Source organism: Lagenorhynchus albirostris, chromosome 15, assembly GCF_949774975.1.
Source record: "Lagenorhynchus albirostris chromosome 15, mLagAlb1.1, whole genome shotgun sequence".
NCBI lineage: Eukaryota > Metazoa > Chordata > Mammalia > Artiodactyla > Delphinidae > Lagenorhynchus > Lagenorhynchus albirostris.
The window spans coordinates 25,795,467-25,813,764 of NC_083109.1; the positions used below are offsets into that span (position 1 = coordinate 25,795,467).

The 18,298-nt window shown below is 44.2% G+C and overlaps 1 protein-coding gene across 1 annotated transcript; it reads right to left on the reverse strand.

Moving 5' to 3' along the window:
• Positions 1-29: 29 nt before the first annotated feature.
• BPIFA2 (BPI fold containing family A member 2) lies at positions 30-17,881 on the reverse strand. Its single transcript, XM_060123894.1, is given in 6 exon segments — positions 30-179; positions 10,847-10,928; positions 13,142-13,282; positions 13,833-13,940; positions 15,091-15,235; positions 17,746-17,881. Coding segments are annotated over 6 exon segments (762 nt in total).
• Between the last annotated feature and the right edge of the window lie 417 nt (positions 17,882-18,298).

Sequence of the window (18,298 nt, forward strand, 5' to 3'; positions counted from 1 at the left end):
GTTCTTGGACGTGTGGGTATTAAGAAAGGTCAGATGGTACCCACGTGGATGGCTGCAAGGGTGGCCACCTGGATGGATGGACCGAAGTTAGCCCCCAGCATGCTGTGGGGAGGTGTCGTGATGGGCTCTGGCAGCTGCCACTGGGGCTTGCTCACATGGTGAGGGCAGCAGGTGGAACCCTGTGGGGAGGCCAGGGATCCAGACGGAAGCCTTGTTGCTTAGAGACACCCGATAGACCCCACTGTTGGGTCATCCAGTGGGAAACCTCTCCCAGACCAGCACAAGGTGGATGTCGGTGACTCTTCGGTGAATGAATGAATGAATGAATGGGCAAGGATGGTTAATCTCAGGCTTTCCAATTGGACTAGGACTTTCTTAAGGGCAGGATCATCTGCAATGCCTATCTCAATGCTTACTCGTGAGAAATTAAGTGCTGATGATTGTTGAGGGACCAGATGACTGAATACATAAAACAGGATGGCTGGTCTCTGAATCCCCCACTAAATTATATGTTTCTGGAGTGCAGGGTGTGAATTTAATTAATCCTCCTGTGTCCAGTGCCTCCCATGTTTACCACATGGTAGTTACCAGTGATGTTTATTAAGTGATACAAATGAATGAATGAATAATTGGACGGATGGATGGTTTGTGGATAAGATTTACAGGGAGGGGACAGAGAGACTTGAAGCCAAAGCATTAGGTTTATCTTGTTGCTCTGGGTTGCAGGGTCATTAAGAATTCAGTTCAAATCCCCTCTCCTCACCATCTCAAGACGTGGCATCCCAATCCACACAGTTGCTCCGGCCACAGCCCTTGGAGTCCCCCTTGACTCACTCTTTCCTCATCTCCCATGACCCATCTGTCAGGAAGTCCTGTCAACACTTCCAGGATCTGACCACATCTAACCACTCCTCCTCAGCTGCCATCATCTTGGCCTGAGTTATTGCAGGGGTGTCCTACCTGGTGTCCCAGCTTCTTCCCTGGCCCAACTACAATCTCTTTTGCATATGGCTGCCTGAGAAATCATTTTAAGACATAAATCAGACCATGGCACTCCTCTGCTCAAAACCCTCCAAAATTTCCCACCGCACACAGAGCGAAAGCTGAAATCTGTGCAATGCCTCTCAGAGCCTGCAGGGTCTCTGGTGTCCTCTCTCATCTCACCTCCTACCACTCTGTCCCTCCTCTGCTCTCCTGCAGCTGCACAGACCTTGGAAGTCTGGGCCCGACAATTCAGCTGCCGTGAGCTCTGAGACAAAGGCTCTTTCCCCTTCTTGTCCTCTCCCCCCAAGATGCGGGGGACATGCAGGGTCTTGTGCGAATTTCCCAGAAGCCCCGGGCCATCCTTGGACACTTCACTTCTGGTCTCGTAAATCAAAAACATTAGTTCAGGGTGATGGCTTTCCCGATCTGAGGTCCTCTCTCAGTGTTCATGCCCACCTTGGGAATGTTTGTAGAATATCAGTTACTTTAAATGTACTTTTCTAGTCTTCCTGGTCTTGTGTAACCAGTAGGGATTTTGTTATTTTTTTTGTCAAGAAAATTGGAGAAGAGTGGTCACTGTTGTCCTTGGCTCTTTGGAGAGCTGAACTGGGGGTGGGGGGGTTGTCAGCCCCACCTCATCACAGGCTGTGGTTCTCAGGGCCACTGAGTGTAAAGAAACGATGACGTGTAGGGTGTAGATTTATGGTTCTGGTGCATGACAAGGGAGCAGGAAGCACGGCTCATGGGTGAGCCCCGGATTTGAAGACAGCTTAATGTATAATCACACGCAGTTAAGAGCGTGGGATTCTGAGTCACACAGACCAGGGTGCACATCCTGGCTTTCCCTCCTGGCAGACTCAGGAGGGAAAGCCAGGATTTGCCCCCTGAGTCTGGATAATAGTGTGGGGCTGTAGTGAGACTTAAAGAGAATCATGCATAGCAATGCTCAAAAACCTTGTTGCTATGATTGCTGTCATCGTCACTCTCACCTCTCTGAGCCTCAGCTTCGTTACCTGTAAACCAGGGAAGCTGGTGGAGTGAACGACACCAAGTATGATTAGCCTAGAGATGGTGCCCAGGACACTGAAAGTGCACAACCTGTCAAGGAGCCACCTCTCCTGAGCACATCCGCAAATGAGAGTACGGCTGTTTTGGCAATTCTAGCAGGAATTACAACTGGGGGCGCTGTGATGGTTTCAGTGCCTGGAGGGAGCTTGCAGACGTCCAATCAGATGGTAGGCTTTGCTCTTGTTCATTCAACAAACAAATAAAGTGGGACTTCCCTGGTGGCCCAGTGGTGAAGAATCCGCCTGCCAAGGCAGGGGACACGGGTTCGAGCCCTGGTCTGGGAAGATCCTACATGTCGCGGAGCAGCTAAGCCCGTGCGCCGTAACTACTGAGGCTGCGGTCTAGAGCCCACGAGCCACAACTGCTGAGCCCACGTGCCACAACTACTGAAGCCCGCGCACCTAGAGCCCATGCTCCACAACAAGAGAAACCACTGCAGTGAGAAGCCTGTGCACCGCAACGAAGACCCCACGCAGCCCAAAACAAAAAAACCCGAAAAAAACAAATAAAGCAGCTAAAGACAGTGAGTGCTAAGTGTCAGGCACCATGGGCTCTGAGCAGCCAGGCAGGTTCCTCGTCCTCCTGGAGCTCACACGCGTCTGCATCTCTCCCTGCCAGGAGCATGTGGTTATGAAGCATGGCTCTGCTGCGGAGCAGAGGTGGGGGGCGGGGGGAGCTAAGCAAGGACGCAGTGAGGGGAGACCTGATAGTTGGGGATCGGGGTAAGCAGAGAAAAGACGTCCCTGAGGAGGTAGAGCTTGAGCAGCTATTTAAAAGAAAGGCTATAAGTTAGCTGGGTGTTTTCCCGGCCCTGTCCGCCACTGGTGCTCCCAGAGAGGAGCGCCCTGGAGGGATGCTCTGCTCCTGTGTAAGCAGCTGCTTCTCAGGTTGGTGATGCCGATATTTACCTGGTGGCCTCATTCACTGTGCTAAGCCTACTCTGTGTGGGATCTCATTGCACCCTCCAGCCACACATGAGGGGACATGAGCCTGAGGGGCTGCCACCCCAGAGTGGTGAGATGCTATTTCCTTTGGGAGAGGGAGATGCTAGACACCCCAAACCTCACCCATTAGCAATCTCCTGTACTATTTCAAAGAACTTACCTTAGAACAAGCTTCTTTACATTTTTGGGAAGCATTTTGAAAATGTGATGAAAACTTGGGTTTGTGATGATAAACATATATGTACCTGGTTTAAAAATGGTGTTCACAGTAGCAGGATTTCTGTGGTCCTCTTAAGGTGTGCCCACTCACACTGGCTAAAACCCCTGCTCCTCTGGGTAATTGGCTTTCCAGGAGTTTGACTTGGAGGAGCATTCACTTGTCCAGTCAACCAATATCCCCTGTGGGCCCACTATGTGCCAGGCACTGTGCTTGGCTCTGGGCAACAACAGAATCCCTGCTTCTGCAGCAGCTTATGGTCTGGTGAGAGAAGGAGAACAATACGTGAAATAATTACAAATTGTATTGAGGGGGGAAAAGTGAGGTGAAATTGGGAATTGCAGGGAGGCCACTTTAGAAAAGGGTTAGGGAAGGTCTCCAGAGAAGTGACATCTGAGCTGGGCCCAGGAGGAGATGGAGCTGGCCTTGGGTGCAGGTGTAGGGGGGCACACCTGGCAGGTGGAACCGCAGGGAAAGTCCCTGGCGTGGGCAAAGGCTCAGCAGGTTGGAGGAACAAAGGAACTAGGTGTGGATGGGACCGGGGGTGAGAAGTCAGCAGCCATGTGCCCCGAAGAGGCCCTGGCTCACGTCCATGGCTCCAGGGAGGGACCCCCAGGGGTGTAAGGAGACAGCCACCTCCCCTGGCAGAACGAGGGCGGTGCAGGCTTTTGTTCATGAGCGTCCTCCCATGGCCATTGGGAGTGGCCACTTCCTCCTCTCCTTGGGCTCTAAGGCAGTTGTAGTTCCCCAAAGCAGAGGTCCTCACACTCCAGGGGGCAGTAGAGTGGGTAATATGCAGATTCCTGCACCTGAATCAGTAGGGTCTGGAATAGCCCGGAGAATCATTCGTCTAAGGAACAGGATCTATTATTCATGTATCCCATTCTTTGTAGAAATGGACACATTTTACAGTCATGGAAGACTAAATACTGGAACTTTAACCCAAAGTCAAATTTCCCTAAAAGTGGGGGTAGGGCCCTTTCTGAGTGGAATATTAGGTTTGACAAAAGATGACGATGGTGACTCTTCTGGGTTCTGGGGTGGCCTGGAGAGGGGGACAGGAAAGTGGAAGAGCTTGGGTTTCTGGGAGCATTGTAGTACTTTTGGGGGGAATGGGTGAACTTGTAAAATGCAGATTCCTAGGCCACCCCTGAGCAATGAAGTCAGAGTCTTCCTGGAAGTGGGACCTGGGGATAAGCTTCTAGGCAATCCCGCTGTACGTGGAGCACGAGGCCTCCTTAGCTGAAATAAGAGTGATGATACTAGTAAACATTTGTTGAGCACTAACTGTGCTTGAGGGGCAGTCTAAGCGCTTTGCTTGTAATCGTTTATTTAATCCTCCACACAGCCCTCTGAGCTAGGTACCGTTATTATTGGCCTCCCTTTGCAGAGGCACAGAGAGGTTGAGTAAAATCCCTAAAGTCACCCAGCTGGGTGAGGTGGGGCTGGGGCAGGAGCCAGGCAGCCAGGCCCACAGGAGGAACATCAGAGGAGCTGTGACTCATTCCCCATCAACCTCCCCATCCCACACCCCACTCTGCCCCCCAACACCAGCCCACAGCTCCCACAGGCATTGCAAGGAGAGGCAGGAAGAGTAACAAGAGCAGACTCATCGAGCCTGACTGTGGGCCGGCCTCTGCTCTAAGCATTCTTTGTAGGTTCATTAAAGTAATTAATCAATCCTCCCAATAACCCTCGAGGCTTCCATTGTTACTGCCCCATTTTACAGATGCAAAGCCTGAGACACAGAGAGATGGGGTCACTTGCCCAAGGACCCACACCTGTAAGTGTGGAGGTGTCTGGCTCTAGTAGGCTCTATCTTGTCTCTGGATAAATTCACTCACAGTCCTCGCCCTTCGTCCCAGGCCCTGTGAGCCAGCCTTGTCCAGTGGCATTTCCTCTTGTAATTCTACAGGGGCCGCTAAAGACCCCATAGGACACGCATGGCAAATATCAAAGATTTTCAATGAACTGGAGTTGATGCTCCAGGGGAGTGAAGACTGCAGGTCTCACCACAACCGTGAACACTCTGGACCACAAGGGGGCAGAAGCTGGCTCCATCCAGCTCAGGGTCCTGCCTAGCAGAGGTGTTCTCAGGAGGAAAGGGGGAAGGCGGGTCATCCACAAGGACCAGCCATTCAGGGCCACAATGTCAGCCTTAAATGTCAGCCAGTGGAAAGGAGGGAATTCGCTTGGGTCCTTACCACACACATCAGACTTGGCATCCTTGTAAGAATTTAGAAAAAGTCAACTAAACCCAAAGCAATTAGAAGCAAGGAAGTAATAAAGATCAAAGTAGAAACTAATGAAATAAACATGGAAAACCAATAGAGAAAACCAACAAAATCAAAACCTGTTTCTCTTAGAAGATAAATAAAATTGAAAAAACTCTAGGTAGGGAGATTAGGAAAGAGAGAGAGAAGACACAAATGACCAATATCAGGAATGAGAGGGGTGACAGCATTACAGACTTTACAGGTATTAAAAGGATAATAAGGAAATATTATGAGTAGCTTTATGGCAATAAGTTCTATAACTTAGACAAAAGGAACAAATTCCTTGAAAGACACAAACTACCAAAGCTTCTTAAGAAGAAATAGATGATCTGAAAAGCTCTGTACCTGTTACAGAAATTGGATTTGTAGAAAAATCCTTATCACACAGAAAGATCTAGGCCGATATGGTGTCATCACCAAACACCACATTATACCAAAGCTATTCCAGAAAGTTGAAGAGAAGGGAATACTTATCAAGTTCTTCTGTGAGGCCAGCCTTACCCTACTACCAAAACCAAACTAAGACCAATACAGACCAATATTCATTATGAACACAGTGACAAACACCCTCAAAATTTCAGTGATTTAAATATGGCAATGTATAAAAAGGATAATACATCATGACTATATGGGGGTTTATCTCAAGAATGAAAAGTTGGTTTAGCATTTGAAAATTATCATATTAACAAACTAAAAAACATTGCTTGATCATCTCAATAGATGCAGAAAAAGCATTTGATAGATCTCCAACATCTAACTTTGATTAAAAACTTTCATCAAGCTAGGAATAGAAGGGAGCTTCCTCAACCTGATAAAGGGCGTCTACACAAAACCTACAACTAACATCATAGTTAATAGTAAAAGACTGAATGTTTGCCCTCTAGTTTCAGGAACAAGACAAGGATGTCTGCTCTCACTTCTATTCAACATTGTTCTGGAGGTTCTACATAGATAAGAAAAGGAAATTAAAACCTGGATTGGAAAGACAGACATAAACTATATTTATTCACAGATGATATGACCATCTACATAGAAAGTTTGATGAACTCTACAAAAAAGTTACTAGAATTAACATGTGAGTTTAGCAAAATTAACAGGATACAAGATCGAGAAACAAAGTCAACTACATTTCTATATACTAGCCATGAACAATTGGAAATTGAAATTAAAACAATGTCATATTGATAACATAAAAAATATTAAATACTTTGGAATAATATGACAAAGGATGTATAAGATCTGTACACTGAAAACTACAAAATACTGCTGAGAGGAATTTTTAAAGGTCTAAATAAATGGAGAGATATATTCTTTTGGAAGACTTAATATTGTTAAGAAGTCTTTTCTCCTCCAAATTGATCTATGGACTCAATGAAATACCCATAAAAATCCCTGCAAGATTTTGTAGAAATTGATAAGGTGATTCTTAAAATTTGCATGGAAATGTTAAGGACTTAGAATAGCTAAAATAACTGTGAAACAAAACAAAGCAAAAACAAAGCAAAGTTGTAAATTCCGTGCATTTGTGATAGGAAGCATTTGTGATAGGAAATAGTAACACGTGGAGCCTTTGTCAAACCCCAGTAGAAAAATCACAGCACATACCCCTTGGAGTTCTAGAACAAAGCCATGCCATCTGCTGCAGAGAACTATACATCATTTGGAAAAGAGCGCCTAGCTTGATACCAGCACCTGGTAGGTAGACCCTTGTGTCTGACCATGGCTATCAAATAACCATGAGGCCAGAACTACTTCTCATGAGTTGGGTACAGCCAGACCCAGAAAATAAGCCCAAAAATCAGGTGGGCCCAGGAGCAACCCAGCATACATTGGAAATGTCATATCCAGGATTAGGCCTGAGCAGTTCAGAGGGCACAAATAAGGTGCACAAGCAGGTGGCCCAGACGCCATGTCACCCTTCACTGTTGCACTGGCACCTCTTCCTCAACTAACATCTATGGCCTCATGGAGGTTTCCTCTGACCAGCCAACAGAAGAGAAAAAATCTGGAATTTGATTCCTGGATGGGTCAGCTTGGTATGCTGGTATAAGAGGAAAATGGTCTGCTGCAGCACTACAGCTCCACTCGTGAGGGGCCCAAAAAGGCGACCGAATCATCTCTCTGGGCAGAGCTTTGGGCAGCGCGTCTGTCATCTACTCTGTGCAGAGAGAGAAGTGGCCTGAGGTGAGGCTAGACATGGGCTTGTGGGCAGTGATGAAGGGCTCCTTGGTCAAAAGGACTGGAAGGAACAATATTGGATGATCAGGGATATTGGATGGGTCTGGGGAAAAGGCACGTGCATGGACAATGTGAGTGAATACTGTTATAAATGGAATTTTTGTGTCCCCCTGAAATTCGTATGTTGAAACCTAACCTTCAATGTGATGGCATTTGGACGTGGGGCCTTTGGGAGTTGATTAGATCATGAAGTTTGCAGGATGAGTGCCCTTATAAAGGAGACCCCAGAGCAAAAGATGGCCATCTATGAACCAGGAAGCGAAGCCTCAGCAGACCCTGAATCTGCCGTTTCCTTGATCTCGGGCTTCCCAGTCTGCAGAACTGTGAGAAATAAATTTCTGTTATTTACATGCCACCCAGTCTATGGTATCTTGTTATAGTGGCCCGAATGGACTGAGACATATACAAAGGGTATGAATCTTCTTTTTTAGCATCTTTATTGGAATATAATTGCTTTACAGTGTTGCGTTAGTTTCTGCTGTATAACAAAGTGAATCAGCTATATGCATACGTATATCCCCATATCCCCTCCCTCTTGTGTCTCCCTCCCACACTCCTTATCCCACCCCTCTAGGTGGTCGCAAAGCACCGAGCTGATCTCCCTGTGCTATGCAGCTGCTTCCCACGAGCTATCTATTTTACATTTGGTAGTGTATGTATGTCAGTGTTACTCTCTCACTTCGTCCCAGCTTACCCTTCCCCCTCCCTGTGTCCTCAAGTCCATTCTCCACGTCTGTGTCTTTATTCCTGTCCTATCCCTAGGTTCATTAGAACCTTTTTTTTTTTTTTAGATTCCATATATATGTGTTAGCGTACAGCATTGATTTTTCTCTTTCTGACTTACTTCACTCTGTATGACAGACTCTAGGCCCATCCACCTCACTACAAATAACTCAATTTCGTTTCTTTTTATGGCTGGGTAATATTCCATTGTATATATGTGCCACATCTTTATCCATTCATCTGTTGATGGACACTTAGGTTGCTTCCATGTCCTGGCTATTGGAAATAGTGCTGCAGTGAACACTGTGGTACATGACTCTTTTTGAGTACAACACTGTTATGGTTTTCTCAGGGTTTATGCCCAGTAGTGGGATTGCTGGGTCATATGGTAGTTCTATTTTTAGTTAGTTTTTTTTTTTTTGGCAGTACGCGGGCCTCTCACTGTTGTGGCCCCTCCCGCTGCGGAGCACAGGCTCTGGACGCGCAGGCCCAGCGGCCATGGCCCATGGGCCCAGCCGCTCCACGGCATGCGGGATCCTCCTGGACCGGGACACGAGCCTGCGTCCCCTGCATTGGCAGGCGGACCCTCAACCACTGCGCCACCAGGGAAGCCCTATTTTTAGTTTTTTAAGGAACCTCCATACTGTTCTCCATAGTGGCTGTATTAATTTACATTCCCACCAACAGTGCGAGAGGGTTCCCTTTTCTCCACACCCTCTCCAGCATTTATGGTTTGTAGATTTTTTGATGATGGCCATTCTGACTGGTGTGAGGTGATACCTCATTGTAGTTTTGATTTGCATTTCTCTAATGATTAGTGATGTCAAGCATCCTTGCATGTGTTTGTTGGCCATCTGTGTATCTTCTTTGGAGAAATGTCTATTTAGGTCTTCTGCCCATTTTTGGATTGGGTTGTTTGTTTTTTTGATATTGAGCTACATGAGCTGCTTGTATATTTTGGAGATTAATCCTTTGTCAATTGCTTCATTTGTAAATATTTTCTCCCATGCTGAGGGTTGTCTTTTTGTCTTGTTTATGGTTTCCTTTGCTGTGCAAAAGCTTTTAAGTTTCATTAGGTCCCATTTGTTTATTTATTTTTTTTTAATTTTTATTTATTTATTTTTTAACATCTTTATTGGGGTATAATTGCTTTACAATGGTGTGTTAGTTTCTGCTTTCCATTTCTCTAGGAGGTGGGTCAAAAAGGATCTTGCTGTGATTTATGTCATAGAGCGTTATGCCTATGTTTTCCTCTAAGAGTTTTATAGTGTCTGGTCTTACATTTAGGTCTTTAATCCATTTTGAGTTTATTTTTGTGTATGGTGTTAGGAAGTGTTCTAATTTCATTGTTTTACCTGTATCTGTCCATTTTTCCCAGCACCACTTATTGAAGAGGCTGTCTTTTCTCCATTGTATACTCTTGCCTCCTTTATCAAAGGTAAGGTGACCATATGTGCGTGGGCTTTCTACCCTGTTCCATTGATCTATATTTCTGTTTTTGTGCCAGTACCATACTGTCTTAATTACTGTAGGTTTGTAGTATAGTCTGAAGTCCAGGAGTCTGATTCCTCCAGCTCTGTTTTCCTTTCTCAAGATTGCTTTGGCTATTTGGGGTCTTTTGTGTTTCCATACAAATTGTGCAATTTTTTGTTCTAGTTCTGTGAAAAATGCCAGTGGTAGTTTGATAGGGACTGCACTGAACCTGTATATTGCTTTGGGTAGTATAGTCATTTTCACAATGTTGATTCTTCTAATCCAAGAACATGGTATATCTCGCCATCTGTTTGTATCATCTTTAATTTCTTTCATCAGTGTCTTATAGTTTTCTGCATACAGGTCTTTTGTCTCCTTAGGTAGGTTTATTCCTAGGTATTTTATTCTTTTTGTTGCAATGGTAAATGGGAGTGTTTCCTTAATTTCTCTTTCAGATTTTTCATCATTAGTTTATAGGAATACAAGAGATTTCTGTGCATTAATTTTGTATCCTGCTACTCTACCAAATTCATTGATTAGCTCTAGTAGTTTTCTGGTAGCATCTTTAAGATTCTCTATGTATAGCATCATGTCATCTGCAAACAGTGATAGTTCTACTTCTTCTGTGCTTATTTTTAAATTATATGATGTGATATTAATTTCTATTTATGATAGTGATATAAAGTTTCCTTTTAAAAATAAATGTATTTCAATAAATTTAAGTAAAATTGTGTTGATTAAAGAAAATATTAGCTAGAAGGTCTACTGGCAGTACATGGGTATGGCAAATGGTTCAAATGTGGGACCCAGTGATTTCAGCTAATGTCAGGCCCCTGCTCCCCTCCTCCCGCTGCCAGGCCAGGGAATGTCACACCTGTCCCCCAGCAGGCCTGGCTCTGGGCCTGCAGAAGTTGGGGACTCACCTCTTACTGCACCACAAGGGACACTGTCTTTCTCATGAGTTTGACCACAGTGTTCACAGCTTCATTGACCAGTCCAATGGGGCTGGAAAAGGGAGGAAACTGATAAAACTCAGTGAAGTTGGCAGAGCAGCCAAGCAGGAGAAGTGGGAAGAGGGTGGAAGATGGTGGAGCACCTTGAAGTCAGGTGACTTGAGCCTCTATCCAGGGGTATCATCACTTAGAGCCCCATGTCTGATCAGCAGCTCACCCCAATACCCCATGAGTCTCATCACAACCCTGAGACCTTATCCATTCATCCATCCATCCATTCATCTATCCATCCATCCATCTATCCATCTATCCATTCATTCATTCATTCAATACATATCTATAGAGCACCAACTATGTGCCAGAAACCAAGCGAGACTGGGGACACAGGGATGAGCAAAGCACAAGCACCTCCTAAACTGGTACCTAAATAGTATATTAAACAAGTTTGGCTAAGTCTGGCTCCTTCCCACCTGCAGCTCTCAGCATAACTGTCACCTCCTCAGAGCAGCCCTCCGTGACTGCTTGTCTAAGGGAGGGCTTTGTATCATAGTGCCCTGTTAAGTGTGCTGCTCTGCGCAGGGATCATTGCAATGTGACACTTTCCTTGTGGGCTCTTTATTAGTGTACTGAATGCTCATCTGTCTGCCTTTCCCTCCAGAGAATAAGCTCCATGAGAAAAGTTCCTTGTCTGCTGTCACCAGTACATTCTCCAGAGCTCAGAATGGTGGCTGCCTGGCACATAGCAGATGTGTAACACATTTTTGGCTAAAGGAATAAATGAAGGAAACATACAATTAAATATATAATGAAAACTTGTGACAAGAACTCAGAAGGGCAAGAGTAGATTCTTATAAGAGAGAATAAGAGAAACTTTGTTTTAGACCCTGAAGAATGAGATGTACATTGAGATGGCTTGGGGGAAAAGGTGTTCTATGTCGCCAGAGCAGCCCGTGCACAGGTTTTGAGGTGGGAAGAAGTTTGTCGGAGGCACAGAGCAAAAGCTAGCATGTCCAGGGCAGAGTGGGCAAAGGGGAGAGCACAGGGACATGAGGGTCGATCCAGACCAAGCAGTGCCTAGATGGCCCTGAGGAGGGCTTGGGATTCCACCCAAAGTGGAGAGAAAAGCCCTGAGAGAATTTGGAGCAGCGGAGTGGAATGCCATTTTACAGATATGGACACTGGGACCCAGAGGGCAGGATGAATTCCCTGGGACTATGGGCAAGGGTGTATCCACCAGGGCTCAGGCATTCGGACTTACACCTCAGTCTTTCCAAGCAATAATAGGCCGTGGAGCCTTTCTTTGGTTTTGGGGGGTCTTTAGGCAATGTGTGATCAGATTCCTTGCTGGGGTAGGATGGATTGACTTTCGCTCATGGCTCAGCCTTGTTTCCTGCCAGAGGCAACCTTCCCCCCTCCCCCTGAAGGCAACCTTCAGTTCCAGACCACTTTTCCTCTCTCAGCCATGACCAGAGTCAGCCTTTCTCCCTCCACCCTCTTCCCTGGGCTACACATGCTCTTTCAAGCACACAGTTTAAGATGTAGATTTTGTGGGTTACCAGAGATCAGTGATTTAAATGGAGAGGATTATGTTTTCAAGATCTCATTTTGGGAATTTTCCAGTGGGTTGAGGATGATTTGGGGAAATCTGAGATTAGAGTCCATGTTAAGTATTTACTCCTCTTTCTCCCTCCTAACTGGAGGCAAGAAGGTAAACACAGTTTATTATTATTATTGTTTTATTATTATTAAGGGACATTATATAATAACAAAAGGGTCAGTTTTTCAAGAAGATATAGCAATGCTAAATGTGCATGCACCTAACAACAGAGCTTCAAAAAGTATAAAGCAAAAACGGATAAAGCTGAAAGGTGAAATAGGCAAATTCACAGTTATGTTTGGAGAGGTCAACACTCGTGTCTCAGTAATGGGAAGAACAAAGAGACAGAAAGTCAGCATGGATATTATTATTACTGAGAGTTTAGTATGTGCCAGGCTGAATGCTAAACACTTGCATTTTCTCATTTGGTCAGCACAGTACCTATGAATTAGGTATTATTATCATCCTCAGTTTACAGATGTGAAAACTGAAGCTTAGAGAGGCTAAATTGGTTACAAAGCCACAAGTTAGTGGCAAAGCAAACTTGACACAAGAGTCTGAACTCCTTTTCACCATACGATGCTCCCTCCCAGGTACAGGAATAAGGTTGAAATTAGGGGTCCCAACTCCTCTGGGAGCCCTGCTCTGCTGAGATGGGTGGGCCTGACCTGTCCGGGAAGGTGAGTGAGATGTTGGCTGGGTCGTTGGTGCATTTTTCCACGATCACTGTGGAGACACCAGTCTTGGCATCAGTTTCAATGCTGACGCTAGTCTGGAGGCCCAGGTCGACAAGCTCACCCAACAGAGGCCTGCAGGAAATAAGATTCACAGTGAACAGAGGTCTAGAAGTCCATTCACACTGCCCACTTGAGTTCATCCATCTGTGTGGACATTATATGGGATGTCTATGGATAATGTCAATATGGTCTATTTTCTTTATGGAATCTACTTTTTTACGTTAGGAGTTTATTCACCTGGCCACATGGGTTTGGTTCATGTGATATTTCTATACAGTATCACACTGATAATTAAAATAAAAATAATAGTTAACATTTATTGAGCACAAATTCTGTGTTAGGTGTTTCCAAAAAACTATTTTACATGGATTGATCCTTTGAATCATTACACCAATACCATGAGGGAAAAGTATTATTATTGGTACTGGTACCTGGTATAGGGAAGTTAAGTAACTATCCCAAGACCTCACAGGTAATGAATGATGAAATCATAGTGCAGTTCATTTATAAAGACTCTTCTACACATCCTCATCTTCCTGTCTCTGTCTCTGATTCCAGATTGGAGATCCATCGGCCATGCCGCACTGCCTCTCCAAAACCTCAGATTCTAATGCCTACTCATAGGGTCAGGGTGACGTTCGTGGTGATGGGGATACTCAGGCTAGCGCCTTTGCCATCAGGAGTCACTTCAGATTTGATATCCAGGATGTGGACATTACTGATTTTCAACCTGTGCAAAAACCACAGTTCACCCTTGTCACTCCTCATGACAGCCATTGCTGGGCGCTTCTCACGATGCCAGCATCGTGATGCGCATACGAGCCTCGCTGACTTTGCCTGCTTTGGTCTTCATGAGAGCCCTGTTCAGAGGTTTGAATCTCTCCATTGGATGGCGTGGCATACTGAGATTCAGACAAATGTAGTTTCCCCCAAGACTCCAAGGGTAAATACATGCCACAGCCAGAATTTTTTTTTAATTGAAGTATAGTTGCTTTACAATGTTGTCTTGGTTTCAGGTGTACCGCAAAGTGATTCAGATATAGATACAGAGATAGATAGAGGTAGATAGAGGTATATATTTTATTTCAGATTCTTTCCTCTTATAGGTAATTACAAAATATTGAGTGGAGTTCCCTATGCTATGCAGGAGGTCCTTGTGGGTTATCTATTTTATATATAGTAGTGTGTATATGTTAATCCCAAACTCCTAATTTATCCCCCCACAGCGCTTTCCCCTTTGGTAACCATAAGTTTGTTTTCGAGGTCGGTGAGTCTGTTTCTGTTTTGTAAATAAGTTCATTTATGTCATATTTTAGATTCCACATATAAGTGATATCATATGACATTTGCCTTTCTCTGACTTCCTTCACTTAGTATGTTCATCTCTAGGTCCATCCACGTTGCTGTAAGTGGCATTATTTCATTCTCTTTTATGTACAGTCAGAATTTGAACCCAGAACTGGTGGACTCCAGAACTTCATGTGTGGAGCCACCTATGTATTGTGAATTCTGGTTTCCTCTCTCCTGACGGCATTCAGACTATATATACTCAGCTATTTTCAGAGAAGACAAGTCTTCTTCCTTGGAAAAGTGGCTTTAGGCACCAGCAAACAGGTAGAGGTAAGGATAAAGAGAACCTTCATCCTGACCCTGAAATCACAGAATGAGAAAGCCCAAACCCATGAGATGCCCAGATAGGCCCTGCAGCCCTGCCTGTAATTCACCCAAACTCTGGTAGAGCTGGCCTCAGACGACTTCCGCTCTGCAGGGACACACAAGGTTTATTCACCTTTCTGTCTTTGACCTTAATCTTACGTCCCCTAAAGATATGTATTCTCTTTTCCTGGAACAAAGATTTCTACCATGAAGCAGTGACTCACCCCATAACCTTTTCCACTACTTGAAAAATTTTAGAAAGGACTTTGTCCAACAAGTTCTCAGCTTCCTGGATCTTCTGCTGGGCCTCCTGCCAAGACGTGGATTCCCGGAGCGCCTCCAAGTCAGCCTTCAATTTCTGAAGGATAGCTGTAGAAACAATCTCCATTTAGTGTGATACACAACTTACGAAGCAGCTACTATGCACCAGATACTAAATGAGACCATGTGCCTATGTTATTTCATTTCATCTTTATAACAACCCCATAAAGTAGATATTATTATTGTCTGCACTTTCAGATGAGGAAATAAAGGATCAAAAGGTTAAGAAATGGGCCTAAAGTCACACAGCTAAGGAGACCTTGTTCCTTCCATGCTGCCTTCACACTAAGATATACTCATCATTCGTCAACAAAGCAATCGATCCAGTGACCAGGCAATAGATATTGATTGCACATCAGCTTCTAGTAGTGAAGCTCTAATGAGACGCTCACACAAACAAAATAAACTTAGAATAAACTAAGAAATGGAAAATCTAGAATCAAGGAAAAAATATGGCTCCAACTCATGAAAGTGGCAAATAGGAGTCCCTGGATGACAGCTTCGCAGCAGGCCTAGAAAGCAATAATTCATACAGGAGGAGGAGGACAGAGTGTCCTAAAGGGGAATCTTCAGAGAAAAGAGGGATTTGATAGAGCAAATAGCATGGCAGAAGTAGGATGGCACATTTGAAAAGAATTAAGAATATATCTGCAGAAAATAATTCAAATAAGAAACAACAAGGCAACAACTCACTCAAGGAGAAAAAAAAAGGCTACAAGACAAGATATGTAATCATAGTACAGCAACATGGCTCTGCAATGGACAGTATCTATCTACCTAGTTATAATGACGCAAACAGAGATGGAAACTACATCTGGTCCTGTAACTAACTAGGTGACCTTGATCCAGACACTTCTGTTTCTGAGCTCAGTTTTATCGGCAATGAAATTGGAGAGTGGATCCCTTCTGTATCTTTGAAAGTTGCCTAAGCCCTGGCAAGGTTTGAAAGGCAGTCATGTACAGAAGTTAGTTTCTCCTATAAAGAATGTTTGTCAGTGTGCTGGTAATGTTTCCAGAAAATGAAAAGCAGGCCACGTTCTTTTAAGAAATCATAATTAAAAGGAGATATGATTAAGTAGAAAGGTAGGTAGTTTTAAAGCTACCTAAGCTAAGTAGGGCTCAATTTCCAATCAGTTAATACAAATTACTGAGCTAATTGAATGACCCAACAGAAGAATATGCTAAAAATATAAATAAAATATGAGTTAAAATATGTAGATTCTTTCATAATTAGAGAAATGGTAAGTGAAATGAATTATAACCTTTCATCTGTGAGACTGGCAAAATATTTAAGTTTTCCATACCAGTGCTGTCAAGGGAGTAGAAAAAAAGACTATTGGAGAAAATGTTAACATAGGGGATTATTTGTCAATATCCAATATAATTTAAAATGTGCATACCTTTTGAACTTTTGAAGTGTCACTTTTAGGAATTTATCCTATGCATGTATTAGAAAATTTACCGTGATATAATATGTAAAGTTTTATTTATTTAAGCATTGCTTGTTTCTAGAAAAATTAAAAATGAATGAACCAGGAACCAAATCACCACCTCTCTCAGGAAACCACCCATAAAGAGCAGCGCCTAAGGAAGAAAAAAATGAGTGATCAGAAGAGCCTGGGGGCAGGACGGGAGTGGGGATGCGGACCTGCTGGAGGGTGGGCTTGGGGATGCAGGGTCGGGGGGTAGGCTGGGACGAGGTGGGACAGTGGCATGGACATATATGCACTGCCAGGCGTGGAGTGGATGGCTGGTGGGGGACAGCCCTGTGGCGCAGGGGAATGGCTCGGTGCTTTGTGGCAGCCTATAGGGGTGGATGGGGGGGTGGGAGAGGGGGAGATGCGGGGACATGTGTATATGTGTGGCTGATTCACTTTGTTGTGGAGCAGAGGCTGGCATGCCGTTGTGGGGCAATTGTGCTCCAATGGAGATGTTAAAAAAAAAAAAGAAAAGAAAAAAGAACCAACAAATCACAGTGAAAATGAAAACAGCAGGAAAAGTATTTGTCTCAAATGTTAGAGCAATGGATTATTATGTATAATATATAAAAAGTTTATCCTAATGTATAAAAATATTATAAATGCCCCCTTTATGGCAAATGAAATAAACAACAAAATGTAGATAGTAAGCAAACAGGGGAAAATGTTCAGGCTACAGCAAACTTCAAATTGAACAACAAAGTATGTTTTTATATCAATTAACTTGGCATAGAAGATGTAATAATATTACTACCATTGTTTAAAGTGAAACTGATGAATACCTTTGACAGTGGATACAAAGCAGGAGCATGGCAGTATGTATTGAGAGTCATTAAAGTGTTCATACCCTTTGACCCAGCAAAAATAATAATAATAATAATTTACCCTAGATATACAAAATTGTGAGAAGGGGTAACATTTTTTACCACTTAAATGACTTCTTTTAAATGAATAGATTGTACACTTTTAAAAAAAGAGCAGCCCCTGGTGGCAGCCTTTGGTAATACAGGCATAGTGTTTAGGAGGCAAGCTCCTAGTTGCCACTGATCATGCCTCTTGCTGACTCACGTCCAAGTGTACTGTCAACGGTCTCAAGTCCTTTATCGAGAACAGGTTTCAGCTTGCTCACAACATCATTGCCGAGATCCTCAAGAAGAGACGCTGAGGTCCCAGTGAGCAGGCCACACAAGAGAATAAGTTTCCAAAGCTGAAACATCTTGTCCTGACACCTGGACAGTCATGGGAGGAACAGGAGTGAGAATTACCTGTAGAGAAAAGGGATCTTTGATGAGCACCTATCACTCTTACACTCAACAGTCCTTTAAGATCGATGTGGTTATCTCCTCTCTTACAGATGGCCAGCACAGGTCAGAAAGCTAGAGGAACTTGCCCAGACATACACAGCCAGTGAGTGGAGGATCTGCTATATGACAAGTCACACTTGACTCCAAGTCAATGCTCTTTACACAGAGGTCCTTTGCACATACTGTCTTTTCTGCTTGGAACATTTCCCTCTTCTTTGCCTTTTTACCTAAGTCACTTCCTACTGACTCTCTAGCTTCAGTAAGACATCATCATGTCCTCTATGAAACCCAATCTAGGCCCCTCCCCAGAGTCTAGGTTTAGGGAGCCC